Raw genomic sequence first — 19,577 nt, forward strand, 5'->3', positions numbered from 1 at the left:
ATTCTCGTGCCTTGCCCTCCCGAGTAGCTGGGACTACAGGAGTGCACCACCATGCCTGACTAATTTTTGTGTTTTTAGTAGAGACGGGGTTTCAACATGTTGGCCAGGCTGGTCTCAAACTTCTCACCTCAAGTGATCTGCCTGCCTTGGCCTCCCAAATTGTTGGGATTACAGGTGTGAGCCACTGAACCTGGCCAGTTTTTATTATTTTTATAGTTGTATTATATGTTTCATGTTTCCAAATATCTTTGATCTGCTGTTGGTTGAATCCATAGATGTGGACCCTGTGGATATAAAGAGCTAACTGTCGGCCGGGCGCGGTGGCTCAGGCCTGTAATGCCAGCACTCTGGGAGGCCAAGGCAGGCGGATCACGAGGTCAGGAGATCGAGACCATCCTGGCTAACACGGTGAAACCCCGTCTGTACTAAAAAATATAAAATATTAACCGGGCGTAGTGGTGGGCACCCGAGTCCCAGCTACTCGGGAGGCTGAGGCAGGAGAATGGCGTGAACCTGGGAGGCAGAGCTTGCAGTGAGCCGAGATCCTGCCACTGCACTCCAGCCTGGGCGACAAAGCAGGACTCCATCCCAAATAAATAAATAAATAAATAAATAAATAATAAAAAATAAAAGAAGAGCTAACTGTATTTCTTTTTCACTCACCCATCAACTCCCTGATATAGTGGTTTTCACTCAGCATTGTCATTTAATCACAATTCTTCCCTCCAAATATCTTATCATCTGACTCACATTTCCACCATGTGACATTCTCAGAGAACCAGAGAAGGGTTTGGCCAGACATCAGAACTAATGAGAAGGAGGGATTCCCTCAGGACTTTCTGTGTGTTTGTGTCTTTCTTCCTTGTTTTCCTTTATAGTTTGACTTTCTCTAGATTTTCAGTCTACATGGCAGGGAGTATGGCTGCCAATAGCCATTGATTTTCACATCCTACCATCCAAATAACAAAGGAAACTGTCTGAATCTCTTCTGAGGCCCATACATCCTGAGAAAGCTTGAGTCAAGTGCCCCTGGTGTGGCTAGTACGTGTGTGTGGTACTGTGAAGTGGTTATTCTGGCCACAACTCTGGATGATAATTAAATCTACAACTGCATAGTGTAATACAGTAGCCACTTGTCACATGTGCCAATTTATATTTAAATGTTAAGTAAAATTAAATAAAATTAAAAAATCTTCAGCCACACTGGTTATGCTTCCAGTGCTCAATAGCCACGTGTAGCTATTAGCTGCTGTCTTAGAACAGATATAGAACATCTCCATCATTGCAAGAAGTTCTATTGGACAGTACTGCTATAGATGAAGAGGAGTTTCTCACAAAAGAGGTTAGAAAGGAGTATTTCTGAGCAGATAAATCTGTAAGTGTTTCTCATACCTTCTCTGCCATAGTCGATAAAACTGACCCAGACTCTTTGCAACGATTTCTTCCTCTGGCACTTAGAACATTTTTATATTCTCGCAATTGCCCTGTGATTCTTCCCCTTTTGGTTTTCACCCTCCCGTAAGTGTCTGGACTGTTCCTGTGTTTTGTAATACCACTGTATGTTGCTGACTCCTAAATTTACATCTGTCTCAGACCCTTCTTCTTAGTTCCAGACCCACAGACCTCATTGCCTACTTAATATCTCTAGACCCACAGACCTAACTGCCTACTTAATATCTCCAATTGGATATATCAAATGTCACTTGGAATTAATACCTCACACTGAATTCTTAATCCATCCTAAATCTCCTTCTCTTTGCATGTCCCTCATCTTAATAAATGGCACTCTATCTGCCCAGTTTGTTATGCCAGAAAGAAGCCTTGGAGAAATCCTTGATATCTTCTATCTCCTTTTGCCTCAGTCTAATATATCCCAACTCTGATCAAGTAAAGATTCAAACTATTTAATCTAGCTAGATTTTTTTTTTTCATTTTTATTGGTACCATTTAATGTCACACTCTCCTTTCACTTTGCTTCTCACATTTATTCAACTTTCTGTTCCTGCTCTAATGTCATCTTCTCACGAAACCCTTCCTTGTCCTCTGATCTGGATTCCACCTTTTACTGTCATCACACATTATGCTTTTGCTTTTCACAAATGTATTGGGTTACATATGTAATTATTTGTTTAGTGTCTAGTCTTCTCTAGTTTCATGTCATGTCTTCTTTAGCTTGATAAAGGCAGGAAATATGTTTTATTTTCCTGTGAATCTGCTGTATTTAGCACAGGGCTGGACCTTTAGCCCTCACTAAGTACTTAATAAAGTTTAAGAACACATTTTTGTTAGCTTTAGAAACTAGTCTTCTTTCCTCTTAATGATTATGGAGGTCTTTTAGGTTCTGTCTATCTTCTTATGGTTTCAGCTTTGACACTGAGGATGACTCCCTGTCAACGTTACAAGACCTAGCTCTTCTTGGAGACATGCTTGCAAAATTCACCCCTCCTTCCTGCCTCTCTGGTTTTCCCATGAGAATTCTCTTGAAATTCCAACTCACAAGACTTCTTCCTCCAGGAGATCTCCAAGCCTGCACTTCCTGCCCATCCAATCACAAAGAACTTTGAAACCTCTTAACCTGTCTCGTAGTTTTAGTTCATGCAAATAGCACCCCCTAGAGATTTGTAGTGCACAGCCTGAACAACCACAGGGGCAAACTTCCCTTCCTGTCTCTGAAGTCTCACTTTATCCTTATTGTCTCACCCCTAGAACTTCAAGGAGCCTCATAACTCATATCCCAATCCCTACTCTTTCTGTAGACGCATTTTCCAAAATGCAGAATTGTTCTGCCGGAAGACACCTACAGAACACCTTACATATCTGAGTGTGTAAATGAGGAAACATAGGTTTAGAAAGTGGCAGGTTAGGTTTAGAAAGTGGCAGGTTAGTCACTACAACCAAGACCTTCTAACTTTCTGTCTGGTGCTCTATGACACGTACAGCCCCCACTGTGCTCAGAGGTCCTCGTGGAGCTTCCTTTCCTAAATGTAAAAGACTAAATTCATTTGCCTACGGGTTCCTTTTCTTTCCTTTTGATCACTTTATATTTTTTGAACTGCCCACACTTACCTTATGCATTTTTGCTGGGAGACCTTTGTTCTTCCTGTTGATCTTACCTAGAATATCTTTCTCTAGTTTTATCCTCTGTTGTGAATCTTGTGTTTCAAGCCTCAAAGCATGTCTGCTACATAGTGGGCTTTAATGTATTTGCTGTTGAATGAATGAATGAAACATTTAATTTAGTCAGTTTTCCCCATATTGACTGTGGCTAAATTTCTTTTGACAGAAGTCAACAAATATCTACCACCATATTCTGAAGTTTGCACCAAAGTAGACAGTACTGAAAAATATTCACTTGATGTGTTTGACTCTCAAAAAGCAGTGATTTCTTAAAGCAGTTGGGAATTTTACCCTATTAATTGCTCACTTAGGAAACCATGCAGTTGATCTCCTTGACTGATTTTTCTCCTGTCTTTCCCAAAGCAGATAGTGATCCTGATTTTCTCTGATTTGAAGACTGACAGGTAGAGACAGGTGAGAAAGGAAGCCTGTGGGAGACCCAGGGAGAAAGGAAAGTCTAGAGAAACACTAGAAGGCCATAAGAGGAGAAATTTATAATATGACCTGAACCAGAAACAGGTTAGAGACCTTAGTTCTTAAAAGGTAACTTGCATTGTAGGTATTATTTAAAATGTAAATTGAATCCAAGAATGATTTTAACATTTGGTTTCTGGTCACTAAAGCTGGCAACAAGTATAAACAGTTTAAAATAATCACAAAGTCAAATGATTTTGTTAGAAAATGAAGTTTTCTTGGTCCACAGCTTGTTGCACTGAGTATATTAACCTTTGTTATGAAGTTAGCTCCACTCTCTTTTAATGTAGTCTGCTAAATAATTTTTAGACATCTCTATAGAAATGAAATTTATTCAAAAAAAGGACACAAATTAGTTTGCAAAATTCAAAAATATAACTGGAAAAGCAAGCATAAAGTCTTACATTAAGTGGTTAGTTGCTTATCCTTTGTTGATGCCTATTTTATCTGACAGATATCCCAGTGTGCTATGTTAAGTTGTGAAGGTCTGTGTAGTCTTTAACTTGATCTTTAAAAACAACAGATTTTGAGTGAATGTCAATAAAACCAGTGAATTATAAATATTCTGTCTTCTAGCATGTTTGACTAGGGCTGTCAATAAACAAAGTTGTATTTCCTAGGACTTCAGGCATGAATACTAATCTATGAATTTTAATTTAATATTCTATGAGGACCCTAGGAGAGTATCAACAATTTAGACATCTGTTGAGTTATTCTCAGAATAAAACTGGACATGTGAACATTTCAGGAAATGAAATAAAATTGTTAATGTCTTTGTATTTAAATGCAACATATATACATATATATATACACACACACATATATATATGACTATTATGACTTTTTACATAAAAACCCCAGTTACTTGAATTAGCTATCCGGCACAGAATTATTCACCCTGTCCCCATCCCTCCTCCATGTTCACACACTAGCTAGTATTTCTGATGGTAAAATTAATTCTTACCACAGAATACAGGTCTTCACTCCCATTCCCCAAATGACCTAAAACCACTAAAATGGCAGAGTTTCATTCAACACTGCAGCTGCTATTCTGTCTCCAGCAGGATAAGATTAGGCTATAATCAAAAGCAAAAGTTCTTACATATGCATTGCAGCTAGAAGAACTCTCTTTGTGCTATGTGCCTCTTCACGAATTATAAAGCAAATGTTATAAGAGTGTAGCTCCTAAACTGGTCTTCCTGAACTGATAACACTGAATCACTACCTGGCTAGGGTGTCCACCCAGATGGGAAAAGGAGGTGGGGTGGACAAAAGGGAAATGAGGTTGTAATGTTGTTGACTTCAGGCCTCAAGGAAGAGAGGGCTATGGATTTTCTTAGGTGAGGAACAATGTCAGAGGAGAATATAATTCGTTATAAGACTCATGGGGAAACAGTCAAATGAAGAGGCAACAAAGCAGCAACAAAACCAAACTCAAGTCTTGCCCCACTGTGCAGCTGCAGGACAAAGACAAAGCAGAAGCCTGTAGTTGGGAAACAAAGTGTTGTTCTCTCAAGCACTATAAAATGAAGCCTTCAGAAATCACTCAATCTTGTCATTCCAAACAGTTTGATGCGTTTGTGAAAAAAGTTGTCTTTTTGTTTTTTTTTGAAATGGAGTCTCGTTCTGTAACCCGGGCTGGAGTGCAGTGATGTGATCTCGGCTCACTGCAACCTCTGCCTCCCTGGTTCAAGTGATTCTCCTGCCTCAATCTCCTGAATAGCTGGGACTACAGGCACACGCCACCACAACTGGCTAATTTTTGTATTTTTAGTAGAGACAGGGTTTCGCCATGTTGGCCAGGATGGTCTCAATCTCCTTGTGATCCACCCGCCTCGGCCTCCCAAAGTGCTAGGATTACAGACATAAGCCACCACGCCTGACCGAAAGTTTTCTTTTCTTTTCTTTCTTTTTCTTTTTTTAGCAGTGTACACTTTTTAAAACTGCAATTGAGTACTAAATAATGGAGTAGTTTTGTTCAAAAGCAATATTTATTTTTCATGAAAATAAGAGGCATATTACATTTGCTATAGAAAATGCTATGAGAGGAAAAAGCTGTATGTTACCGATATGACAAAAACCATAAAAAACTCTACTTATGAAAGTGTTTTGCCCTATAAGAACATATTGAATAAAAGGCATTATTCCAGGTGAATGAGCCCTGTGGAAATGTGGATTTATTAGGGTTTGTTTTGAAATGTAATTTGTACGGCGAGCTTTTTACTCCTTTGATGGCTATCAAGTAGATTTATTGGCTACAGGTTAGAAGTGCAGTAGATAACAGGTAACCAAGGGAGAAGTTTTAATAAAACTCTCAGGAAAGTCAAAGAAAAGTGAGTGAATATGCCTGCTTACATTTCAGCTAATAAATAAAAAGCGCAGATAGGACTTTAACTGAAAACCTTGCTGGTTATTGCAGCCTGGAAGGTTTATTGAAAATTGGGTAGAACACTCTAATTTTTTCTATTTACAGCTACAATGTGAGCTGTTCAGGTTAGAGTGACGTCACGTTCATTTTGACTTTGGTACAGGGAGCTGATATTTTCACAGGAAACTTGCAAAGCAGTTATGAAGAGGAAGAGCATTCTTAATTATTACTGTCTGCCTGAGCTATTTCTGATCATGTTCTGGGATTTTGGAGAATTGAACAATAGAGTATTTAATTTTACCACTCCCTCCTCAAGTGAAAACATCAGACACTTTTAGGAAAGTTTTAGAAGGTACATCTTCAATAAGCAGAGATCTTTCATCTCAAATAACTGGGAAGAATTGCACTGCTTAAGAATAGTTGAACTTGGACCTGAGAGCACCATACTTAGAAATCTAAGTATATTTAGGTCACTCATCTGACACTAGGACTTCACCAGCCCTGTCACCCAAACTGGTGGTAGTTAGTAGGACCACAACTCACTGAAGAAATCTGCTTTCCTTTTAACTTTCGAGGCAATAAGAAAAATGTAGTTCTCTGTTAGCAGTCCCTGAGCTATCTGAATTTTGGTGTTTCTCTCTTAAGCCTCTTGCTTTGGAGAATGATGATGAATCATTTCCTACTCCTGGAGTTAGTCTTCTTTAAAACAGACACGAAGGAAGCAGAGAGAAAAAAATTACTCTAAATGCCATCAACCAATGTAAAACAGTTTTCTATTAAACAGTAGGAAAGCAGGGCCAAACTCGTGTTACCACAATTGACAATTGGCTTCTTAAAGCAAACTCCACAGATTAAGAACCAGAGCCCCTAAGACTGATTTTACTTGGTTCAGAAACAGGAAATCAGAACAGTGAGCAAGTATATGATTAGAAATTTACATTAATAAAATGTGATTTTTTTTATTGATACACACAAGCTTTCAGGTTATAAATAATCTATGATGGCCTGCCAAACATAAAATGCCATTATAAATCCTTGTCTATATTTCAAAAAGACAGGAACAAAAAAGCAAGATACATTAAATTAATTGGCATAGTTTGGAGAGTTCGAATCCATTATTAGATATGGATCCTATCAAATATTCCACCTAGTTTCCAGTTATGTCGATGTTTCAATGTTCACTTTTTAAGTTCTCAACTACCCGCATCTTTCAATGAACACCATCTGGAAAGGTTCATACAGAAACCCCATGCCATTCTTGAAAGGGTTTGCTTTTGTGGAGGGGTTTTGCAAAGAAAAACAATTCAAAATTCTGTTATAGCTTATACGTTGTCTCTTGTGGGATTATAATAAGAAACCTTCTAAGTAAGTTTTTGAGATAGGTGTTAAATGAATAAGCATGCCTCAGCAAAATGCATAAAAGACACAATGATTTAATTTCTAAAGCACTTATATTATTATGGCATGGTTTTGGAGACAGGTTATTATAGTCCACATAGGTAAGCATGCAGTGCTTCTCATGGAAAAAATGCTTAGGTATTGGAAATACCTTTTCTCTGGAAACCATATATTTCCTTTTTTAATAATCAACTAAGATGTGTATGTAAGAAAGCCTCATCTTTTGATTTTTAATGTACAAGATGCCTTCTTTAAGAGAGCAAGATTCAAAATTGTTTTGTGTTTCAAAATTTAAAAATAAATTTATCTCCTAAATTTTCTAAAGACATGTTTCATATATTTGACCATCCCTTATTTTGGCAAAGGATTTTAAGAGTCTAACTCAAACATATGTAAGCTCTGGTGTACCTGGTTATATATACTGAAAAAACCATTTGATCTATATACACATAGACATGAATATGTTTCTGTGTGTGTGTGTATATATATAACTTCAAACACTATTATTAAATGCAATCCTATATTCTTAGGTATAGAAGTTGATGATATACCTTTCTACTTGCCATGGCATTAACAAAGCAAGGCTGAGACTCAGCAACCACTTGTGTTCATTACATTGCAGGCTAGTAGCAAGTTTGGCTGCTGGTAGGAAAAGGGTCTCTTATCTCACCCTCCTTAAACTAAAGGTTCTTCCAGGCTTAATGTAAGGATGTGCACGTTCTCTTATCGAGGTGGCCTTGAGCTGCAGATACAATCGCATCGTTCATGGTGATCCAACTGGATGTCAACCAGAGCCATGGCCTTAGCTCTGCCCTTCCTCTTGATGTGGCCAGGCTCAAACTGTAATACCTAGGACAAGAAGCACATCTCCTGTTAGAAAGCCTTTGGAGTTCAACTCAGTCAGATGCCACTTACTTATTACCTTTTTGACAACTAGTTCTTAGCCCTTTGAGAACCCAACAGAAGCTATGGGCTTGCTATTAGAATGCACCCATTGCTATTAGAATGTACACATTTTTACAAATAATTGACTCCCTGAAGTGGAGGAATCAATTGATCCCAGAGTAATGCCTAGCATTACCTATCTGAAGTAGCAAGATGATTTCATGTGTCTTAGCTGGTATTTATTAATAGCTTTCTAAGGGCCTGCTTTGGGCCAAGTGTGGTTCCAAATATTATCATAAAGATCCTTCTGACCAAGGCATGTGTTATAGATGAATTCAATTCTTGAGCATATTATTAGCATGGAGAGGAAAATGAATAAAATCATGAATACAATATGCTGGTGTATCTAAATCTTTGGCTGAAGTAAAACATGTTGCCCTGGAGTTGCTGGCAAGATGGTCAAATAGGAAACAGCTCTGGTCTACAATTCCCAGCGAGATCAGTGCAGAAGGCGGATAATTTCCGCTTTTCTAACTGAGGTACCCAGTTCATCTCACTGGGCTGGTTAGACATTGGGTACAGCCCATGGAAGGTGAGCTGAAGCAGGGTGGGGTGTTGTCTCACCTGGGAAGGGCAAGGGGTTGGGGGATCTCCCTCCCCCAGCCAAGGGAAGCCATGAGAGACTGTACCAGGAGGAATGGTGCACTCTAGTCCAGATACTGCACTTTTCCCATGGTCTTTGCAACTGGCAAACCAGGAGATTTCCTCCAGTGCCTATGCCACCAGGGCCCTGGGTTTCAAGCACAAAACTGGGCGGCTGTTTGGGCAGACACCGAGCTATCTGCAGCAGTTTATTTTTCATACCCCAGTGGTGCCTGGAATGCCAGAAAGACAGAACCATTCACTCCCCTGGAAAGGGGCTGAAGCCAGGGATCCAAGTGGTCTGGCTCGGCGGGTCCTACCCCCATGGAGCCCAGCTAGCTAAGATCCACTGGCTTGAAATTCTCCTGCCAGCACAGCAGTCTAAGAGTGACCTGGGATATGCCAAGCTTGGTGGGGGGAGGGGCGTCCGCCATTGCTGGGACTTGAGTAGGCAGTTTTACCCTCACGCTTTGTGTAAACAAAGCTGCTGGGAAATTTGAATGCGGCGGAGCCCACCGCAGCCCAGCAAGGCCGCTGTAGCCAAGCTGCCTCTCTAGATTCCTCCTCTCTGGGCAGGACATTTCTGAAAGGCAGCAGCCCCAGTCAGGGACTTACAGATGAAACTCCCATGTCCCTGGGACAGAAAACCCGGGGGAAGGGGTGGCTGTGAGCGCAGCTTCAGCAGACTAAAATGTTCCTGCCTGGCGGCTCTGAAGAGAGCAGCAGATCTCCCAGTGCAGCATTCAAGCTCTGATAAGGGACAGGCTGCTTCCTCAAGTGGGTCCCTGACACCCATGTATCCTGATGGGAGACACCTCCCAGTAGGGGCCAATAGACACTTCATACAGGAGAGCTGTGGCTGGCATCTGGTGGGTGCCCCTCTGGGACAAAGCTTCCAGAGGAAGGAATAGGCAGCAATCTTTGCTTTTCGGCAGCCTCTGCTGGTGATACCTGGGTAAACAGGGTCTAGAGTGGAGGTCCAGCAAACTCCAGCAGACCTGCTTCAGAGGGGCCTGACTGTTAGAAAGAAAATTATCAAACAGAAAGGAATAGTATCAACATCAACAAAAAGGACGTCCACTCAGAGACCCCATCTGAAGGTCAACAACATCAAAGACCAAAAGTAAATAAACCCACAAAGATGGGGAGAAACCAGTGCAGAAACGCTGAAAATTCCAAAAACCAGAATGCCTCTTCTCAACCAAAGGATCACAACTCCTTGTCAGCAAGGGAACAAACCAGATTGAGAATGAATTTGAGGAACTGACAGAAGTAGGCTTCAGAAGGTGGGTAATAACAAACTCCTCCAAGCTAAAGGAGCATGTTCTAACCCAACACAAGAAGCTAAGAATCTTGAAAAAAGGTTAGATGAATTGCTAACTAGAATAATCAGTGTAGAGAAGAACACAAATGACCTGATGGAGCTGAAAAACGCAGGACGAGAACTTCGTGAAGCATACACAAGCTTCAATAGCCAAATTGATCAAGCAGAAGAAAGGATATCAGTGATTAAAGATCAAATTAAAGAAATAAAGTTAGAAGATAAGATTACAGAAAAAACAGTGAAAAGAAACGAACAAAGCCTCCAAGAAATATGGGATTATGTGAAAAGACCAAATCTATGTTTCACTGGTGTACCTCAAAGTGATGGGGAGAATGGAACCAAGTTGGAAAACACTCTTCAGGATATTATCCAGAAGAATTTCCCTAATCTAGCAAGGCAGGCCAACATTCAAATTCAGGAAATACAGAGACCACCACAAAGATACTCCTCGTGAAGAGCAACCCCAAGACACATAATTGTCAGATTCACCAAGGTTGAAATGAAGGAAAAAATGTTAAGGGCAGCCAGAGAGAAAGGTCAGGTTACCCACAAAGGGAAGCTCATCAGACTAACAGCAGATCTCTTGGCAGAAACCCTACAAGCCAGAAGAGAGTGGCGGCCAATATTCCACATTCTTAAAGAAAAGAATTTTCAACCCAGAATTTCATATCCAGCCAAACTAAGCTTCATAAGCAAAGGAGAAATAAAATCCTTTACAGAGAAGCAAATGCTGACAGATTTTGTCACCACCAGGCCTGCCTTACAAGAGCTCCTGTAGGAAGCACTAAACATGGAAAGGAACAACTGGTACCATCCACTGCAAAAACATCCCAAATTATAAAGACCATTGATGCTATGAAGAAACTGCATCACGTAATGGGCAAAATAACCAGCTAGCGTCATAATGGCAGGATCAAATTCACACACAACATTAACCTTAAATGTAAATGGGCTAAATTCCCCAATTAAAAGACAGAGACTGGCAAATTGGATAAAGAGTCAAGACCCATCAGTGTGCTATATTCAGAAGACCCATCTCACGTGCAAAGACATACGTAGGCTCAAAATAAAGGGATGGAGGAAGATTTACCAAGTAAATGGAAAACAAACAACAAAAAAAGCTGGGGTTGCAATCCTAGTCTCTGATAAAACAGACTTTAAACCAAAAAAGATCAAAAGAGACAAATAAGGCCATTACATAATTGTAAAGGGATCAATGCAACATGAAGAGCTAACTATCCTAAATATACATGTACCCAATACAGGAGTACCCAGGTTCATAAAGCAAGTTCTTAGAGACCTACAAAGAGACTTAGACTCCCACACAATAATAGTGAGAGTCTAAATAATAAACAGACATTTTAACACCCCACTGTCAATATTAGGCAGATCAATGAGACAGAAAATTAACAAGGATATCCAGGAGCTGAACTCATCTCTGGACCAAGCGGACCTAATAGATATCTATAGAACTTTCCACCCCAACTCAACAGAATATATACTCTTCTCAGTACCACATCACACTTCTTTTAAAATTGACCACATAATTGTAAGTAAAACACTCCTCAGCAAATGCAAGAGAATGGAAATCATAACAAACAGTATCTCAGACTACAGTGCAATCAATCTAGAACTCAGAATTAAGAAATTCACTCAAAACCATAAACCAATGGAAACTGAACAACCTGCTCCTGAATGACTACTGGGTAAATAACAAAATGAAAGCAAAAATAAAGATGTTCTTTGAAACCAACGAGAACAAAGATACAACGTACCAGAATCTCTGGGGCATATTTAAAGCAGCATGTACAGGGAAATTTATAGCCCTAGACACCCACAAGAGAAAGCAGGAAATACCTAAAATCAACACCCTAACATCGCAATTAAAAGAACTAGAGAAGCAAGAGCAAACAAATTCAAAAGCTAGCAGAAGACAAGAAATAACTAAGATCAGAGCAGAACTGAAGGAGATAGAGACACAAAAAACCTTTTAAAGAAATCAATGAATCCAGGAGCTGGTTTTTTGAAAAGATCAACAAAATATATATACTGCTAGTCAGACTAATAAGAAAAGAGAGAAGAATCAAATAGATGCAATAAAAAATGATAAAGGGGATATCACCACTGATTCCACAGTAATACAAACCATCATCAGAGAATACTATAAACATCTCTATGCAAATAAACTAGAGAATCTAGAAGAAATGGATAAATTCCTGGACATATATGTCAACTGTATGGACCTTAGGGGACTGAACAAAAGGGGGCAAATGCAGGAATAAAAGACAAATACAAAAGAATATGTTTGGAAGTGGGGGGGGGGCACCTTGCCTCTAGTGGACAAGGGCCCTGAGCTTTACACAGCCCTCTGTATTTATTAGGCAAAAGAGATAGCAAGAAGGTGGAGTGGAAGAAGAGGTCAGCTGCTAGGTCCAGAGTAGGTTTGCAAGACTGCATTCCACAAACAATAGGCTCTAGATGTCCCAGCAGATAACCTCAAGGAGCCAGCGCCAGGGAGTGATGGCCCACAGTAAACCTCCTAGGACAGGTACAGAAGTAAGTTTGCCCACATTCTGTATTCATGATAAACAGTTTGCTGTTTGATCAAGCAGCCTCCAGTGGAATGCTTAGTTGGTCACGATCCCTTTGGCCTTTTTGGCTCCTAACACACATAACAACCTCTCAAGACTAAACCAGGAAGAAGTCGAATCCCTGAATAGACCAATAACAAGTTCTAAAATTGAGGCAGTAATTGATAGCCTACCAACCAAAAAAGTCCAGGACCAGACGGATTCACAGCTGAATTCTACCAGAGGTACAAAGAGGAGCTGGTACCATTCCTTTTGAAACTATTCCAGATAATAGAAAAAGAAGGAATCCTCCCTAACTCATTTTATGAGGCCAGCATCATCCTGATACCAAAACCTGGCAGAGACACAACAAAAAAAGAAAATTTCAAGCCAATATCCCTGATGAACATCGATGTGAAAATCCTCAATAAAATACTGGCAAACAAAATCCAGCAGCATATCAAAAAATTTATCTACCATGATCAAGTTGGCTTCATCCCTGAGATGCAAGGCTGGTTCAAAAGATGGGGATCAACAAATGTAATTTGTCACATAAATAGAACCAATGACAAAAACCACATGATTATCTCAATAGATGCAGAAAAGGCCTTTGTCAAAATTCAACAACCCTTCATGCTAAAAACTCTCCATAAACTAGGTATCGATGGAACGTATCTCAAAATAATAAGAGCTATTTCTGACAAACCCACAACCAATATCATACTGAATGGGCAAAAACTGGAAGCATTCCCTTTGAAAACTGGCACAAGACAAGGATGCCCTCTTTCCCCACTCCTATTTAACATAGTATTGGAAGTTCTGGCCAGGGCAATCAGGCAAGAGAAAGAAATAAAGGGTATTCAAATAGGAAGAGAGGAAGTCAAATTGTCTCTGTTTGCAGATGACATGATTGTATATTAGAAAACCCCATTGTCTCAACCCAAAAACTCATTAAGCTGATAAGCAACTTCAGCAAAGTCTCAGGATACAAAATCAAAGTGCAAAAAATCACAAGCATTCCTATACACCAATAATAGACAAACAGAGCCAAATCATGAGTGAACTCTCATTCATGACTGCTACAAAGAGAATAAAATACCTGGGAATAAAACTTACAAGGGATGTGCAGGAACTTTTCAAGGAGACCTACAAACCACTGCTCAAGGAAGTAAGAGAGGACACAAACAAATGAAAAAACATTCCAAGCTCATGGATAGTAAGAATCATGAAAATGGCCATACTGCCCAAAGTAATTTGTAGATTCAGCGTTACCCTCATCAAGCTACCATTGACTTTCTTCAAAGAATTGGAAAAAACTACTTTAAATTTCATATGGAACCAAAAAGAGCCCGCATAGCCAACACAATCCTAAGCAAAAAGAACAAAGCTGGAGGCATCATGCTACCTGACTTAAAAGTATACTATAAGGCTACAGTAATCAAAACTGCATGGTACTGGTACCATAACAGACATATAGACCAATGGAACAGAGCAGAGGCCTCAGAAATAACACCACACACCTACATCCATCTGATCTTTGACAAACCTGACAAAAACAAGCAATGGAAAAAGGATCCCCTAATTAATAACTGGTGTTGGGAAAACTGGCTAGCCATATGCAGAAAGCTGAAACTGTATCCCTTCCTTACACCTTATACAAAAGTTAACTCAAGATGAATTAAAGACTTAAATGTAAGACCTAAAACCATAAAAACCCAGAAAAAAAACCTAGGCAATACAATTCAGGACATAGGCATAGGCAAAGACTTCATGACTAAAACACCAAAAGCAATGGCAACAAAAGTCAAAATAGACAAATGGGACCTGATTAAAGAGCCCCTGCACAGCAAAAGAAACTATCATCAGAGTGAACAGGTTGCAGAATGGGAGAAAATTTTTGCAACCTGTCCTTCTGGCCAAGGGCTAATATCCAGAATCTACAAAGAACTTAAACAAATTTACAGGAAAAAAATAAACCGCCCCATCAAAATGTGGGCAAAGGATATGAGCAGACACTTCTCAAAAGAAGACATTTATGCAGCCAAGAAACACATGAAAAAAACCTCATCATCATTGGTCATTAGAGAAATGCAAAGCAAAACCACAGTGACATATCATCTCATGCTAGTTAGAATGGTGATCACTAAAAGGCCAGGAAACAACAGATGCTGGAGATGATGTGGAGAAATAGGAACGCCTTTCCTCTGCTGGTGGGAGTGTAAATTAGTTCAACCATTGTGGAAGACAGTTTGGTGATTCCGCAAGGATCTAGAACCAGAAATACCATTTGACCCAGCAATCCCATTACTAGGTATATACCCAAAGGAATATAAATCATTCTGCTATAAAGACACATGCACTGTTCACAATAGCAAAGACTTGGAACCAACCCAAATGCCCATCAATGATAGACTGGATAAAGAAAATGTGACACATATACACCATGAAATACTATGCAGCCATTATGTCCTTTGCAGAGACATGGATAAAGCTGGAAATTATCATTCTCAGCAAACTGACACAGGAACAGAAAACCAAACACCACATGTTCTCACTTGTAAGTGGGAGTTGAACAATGAGAACACATGGCCACAGGGAGGGGAACATCACACACTGGGGCCTGTTGAGGGGTGCAGGACTAGGGAAGGGATAGCATTAGGAGAAATACCTAATGTAGACGACTGGTTGATGGGTGTAGCAAACCACCATGGTATGTGTATACCTATGTAACAAACCTGCACGTTCTGCACATGTATCCCAGAACTTAAAGTATTAAAAAAACAAACAAACAAAAAAACACATGTTGCCCTGATGAAGGTCATTAGTGGCCATAAATAAGTAAAATGTGTTTTATGTTTTTATATATTTGTTAACATAATATCCTTTACAATTTAAAACAAATCAGGTTCCACTAAAATCATTGTATATTAATACCTGTGTATCAATACAGCATTTCATAAATCAATAAGTATATCATTAATTTTTAACTTTCTAAGTTTAAACATAATTTCTTAAATTAGTGCTTTAAATAGAAGCCAACCCTTCTTTCCTTCAGTGGCCTTCATTTAGTGAAACATTAGCTATTATATAGACATATACTTGGTAAAATTCCATACTTGTTTTCTAATATACTACATATTCAGATTAACATATTATTTACTTTATGTTCTTAGATTCCTGTTAGCCTTTATTTTTGATTTTGTCCTATTTTCCTTTTAGATTCTAAACTTGGTCATGGCACCATCAAATGATTCTGTAGCATTTTACAGTTTTTGATAATTTGCACAGGCACTATTTTTTTTGTTTTTACCCTCAGACAAGTCTTTCACATAGTGGAAAAGGTATCATTATGCCCACTTTATACTGAGATTCTAAAGGAGGATAAGTACCTTGTCCAGGGTCTTCCCCCGACTTGGACCTGGGACCAGGACCTGGGATCAGGACATTTAGGCTCCTAGCATATTCTGACTTGAGGCCTCTCTAACATGCCTTCACTTTCCTTTTGTGTCTCCAGGGTGTGTCTGGCTCCCCATGTGAACGGGCAGGGAGACCTGTGATGCTTTGCTTGAACTTTTGTCCTAGGTGAAGGTTAGATGCCTAGAGTCCCCTGCACTCATGCATCACGGTCTGCACATTCCTTTCATCTAAATGATGGTCATTTCATCTAAAAGAAAGAAATTTTGCCATGCTGTTCCACAGACGGTGCAGTGAGGCAGAGAAATAAATCACTGCATTCGTTTAATGTTCAATCAAGTTAGGGCACTCTGCTGATGCAGAATGGAAGATGGAGATCTGTTTGTAGCAAAACTTCAAAAGACTTGTGAGTACAAAGTTGGCAGGGAGTGGAGGAAGGAATACCCTAAGAAAGTTGTTTAGGGAGACAAAGTGTCAGAAATTTTGATATTGGTAAAGCTAGTCCAAAGGCCAGTTTTGAGAGTTGATTCTATTATCATCTTCTCTTGCAATTCTATTGCACTTACAATAGGTGCCTTGGAAGGGGTTGGAGTTTGGATTCCCATAGCTTTGCCAAGAATTTCTCCAACATGAATTAGCTGCTATTTTCCAAGACTATCTGGCCTGTAAAAGAGATTTCAGAACTAGGGGATGAAAGAGAGGGAAATTATTCCTAAGAAGCTGAGCATATGATAAATATTCCTTGTTCAAAGACTGTTATCAATGCCTAATAATTTGTGATGACTGGCCCCTATAAAATCACAGCTCTGTCGACTTGCTTTCTCATTTGATGGCAAACAAAAGTGTATGCTTTGGGATGACAGCAAGAGCCTGGGCAGTTTTTCTAACTGGTCTTCTGATTGTTCAGGGATTTTCTCTGTGTTTTATATTAAGCAACATGAGCACGGTATATATGTGTTTTGCTGATAAGAAGAGAAGAATGAATTGGCAGACACTTTTTCCCAGACAAGACAGGAAAGCACTATTTGAACAAAGTGGAAATTGGACTGCCTTACTGGATGATCACAGCACTGATGTTCAAAGCCTTCAGATCATGTAATAGTCTTAGGTTCAGGTACACAGCACTGAAAGGAGGAAGAAAGCAAGGCTGATTTGAGAGCATGTAGAAAAATGAAAAGCCTGTATCTGAGAAAGCAGACTGGCTGGTTGTAGGTTATCTGGTCACCTTTAAAGGGAAGGAGCACTGAATTAATTATAGGCGCTGAATAGGTACCTTGTTAATAGGTACCCTCACACAGCACTTCCTTATTTTCTGAGCTATGATTCACAACTGCAAGCATACAACCAGAAATAACAAATCCACTGGGGGGCACAACCAGCTGTTTCTTAACACCTATGGGTGCAAATGGGGATCTTGACTCCTCTCCACCCTGGAAAACACACAAAGCCAGGGAAACTTGACGTCTACTAAATGGAGTGTGACTGAGCCAATTGGTGGGTTTCATACCACCGTACAAAATCAAAGATGTTCAGTTTTGCAAATTACCTCATCACAAAAGATACTTAACTACAGTTACTCACCTTGTTGCCAATAAGCCTCTGAATAAATCTTCACCATAAAGCTATTTACACTAATAAAACAATACCAGGCAGAAAAGCTATCTCCTGAGTCAGGTTCTTTATATTGGGAATATAAAAAAAGGCTGTTAAGGCCTTGTAACAGTTCTCAAATTAATGGCTGACACAGGAACACAAGTACATATTTCAGGACAAATGCATAATATAAACCCAAATCATTAAGAGTTTAAGATTCTTCCTTTTTTTTTTTTTTGAGATGGAGTTTCACTCTTCTTGCCCAGGCTAGAGTGCAATGGTGTGATCCCGGCTCACTGCAATCTCCACCTCCCAGGTTCAAGTGATTCTCCTGCCTCAGCCTCCCAAGTAGCTGGGATTACAGGCATGTGCCACCATGCCTGGCTAATTTTTGTATTTTTAGTAGTGATGGGGTTTCGCCATGTTGACCCGGCTGGTCTTGAACCCCTGACCTCAGGTGATCCACCTGCCTCGGTCTCCCAAAATGCTGGGATTACAGGCATGAGCCACTGCGCCTGGGCTCTTCCTAACTTCTAAAGCAGGCTGTATTCAGCACACACAGTTTCTTAAGGAAAAAAAAAAGTTTCTCTTTTGACCTCTTCATGCTTATAGCCTTTATAAAAAATGTACACAGAGTCAATATTTTTAAGGGATGCTAGTGAATTATTCTGAAATCTAAGTGACTACAAGCAAAAATATCTTGAGAAGGGATAACATATTATTTTCTCCCTGAGTAATTACTCAACCTGCAGGCAATAATCACAGCAGTGGCTGCCATTGTAACAGAAGGATGGATATCAAGTCCCAAGACACAGTACTCAGTTAAAAAGACATAAATGACAAACAGCTGAACACTGTGATACTAAGAAGTTAAGCTTGAAGGTGACAAAAAGCTGGGTTATAGTGGGGTTTATAACATGCTCATGAATTTTGAAAATGCAATCATGGCATCTGTGCATACTCACTTCAAATAGTCACTTTCTGTGAGACTCTAGGCTTACTATGAGGTGTACTCAGTTGCAGTTTTAACTTTACAGAACTAAATAGTTAAATGATTTTGACAGCACGTTAGAGGATTAATGACTACATGTTCAGGCTACCCATTGCAGAAAACATAATGGAAAGCCTGGCTGGGCACTAAATTTCAGAGAATGGCATTAGCATTGGGTATCATTCATGACCCAGATGGGCCTTGTCTGCTTGGGGAGTACCTTGCCCCATGTGGCAAGTTTGTCGCTTTGGAAGGAAGGCCTGATGTGAAGCTAGAGTGAGAAGGGAGAGGGTATGCACAGTTTGTAATACTTAAACAAGGAGTTCACTAACTTGTAAGTGAGTCATCAAGGAAGAAATGTAATCAGAACTGAGAAAGCCAGACCAGGCTTTCATTTAATTCCACCCACAGCTGTCTTGTACTTTATAGTCTTCAGATGCCTTCCTTCACCCAGTATCCCCAGGTGGTAAGAAGCACAGGTGTTATCATTGCCATTGTCAAGATGAGTGAATTAACTTTTTTATAAGCAGTCTATAAACATTTACTGTTCCAGATCATATCTTTATTCTTTTTGCATTTACCTAGCATTTCAACCACCAATTTGTTTTTATTCCTTACACCATTTCAGTAAGATAAGATTTCGGGGGCAGGATAAAGTGTAACAACAAATAATGAATATGATGTAATTTCAGGTTTGCCTGGGAACTCAAAATTGTAGGTTATTATGGGGATTAAGTGAGGAAACCTGAGGCCCTGGAAGTTTTAAGTGGCTGGTCCTCAGTTGCTCCTCCATATGGCAAA

General features: G+C 39.7%; 1 protein-coding gene across 2 annotated transcripts in view; it reads right to left on the reverse strand.

Moving 5' to 3' along the window:
- Positions 1 to 5,560: 5,560 nt before the first annotated feature.
- Positions 5,561 to 19,577, reverse strand: part of PDGFD (platelet derived growth factor D) — a 248,703-nt gene continuing 234,686 nt past the window's right edge. For both annotated transcript variants that reach the window (XM_008020683.3, XM_008020681.3), the window contains exon 7: positions 5,561 to 8,206. In XM_008020683.3, coding sequence (XP_008018874.3) covers positions 8,081 to 8,206 — 126 coding nt within the window. In that variant the 3' untranslated portion in view covers positions 5,561 to 8,080. The remainder of the gene's footprint in view (positions 8,207 to 19,577) is intronic.

This window comes from Chlorocebus sabaeus, chromosome 1 (genome assembly GCF_047675955.1).
Source record: "Chlorocebus sabaeus isolate Y175 chromosome 1, mChlSab1.0.hap1, whole genome shotgun sequence".
Classification (NCBI taxonomy): Eukaryota; Metazoa; Chordata; class Mammalia; order Primates; family Cercopithecidae; genus Chlorocebus; species Chlorocebus sabaeus.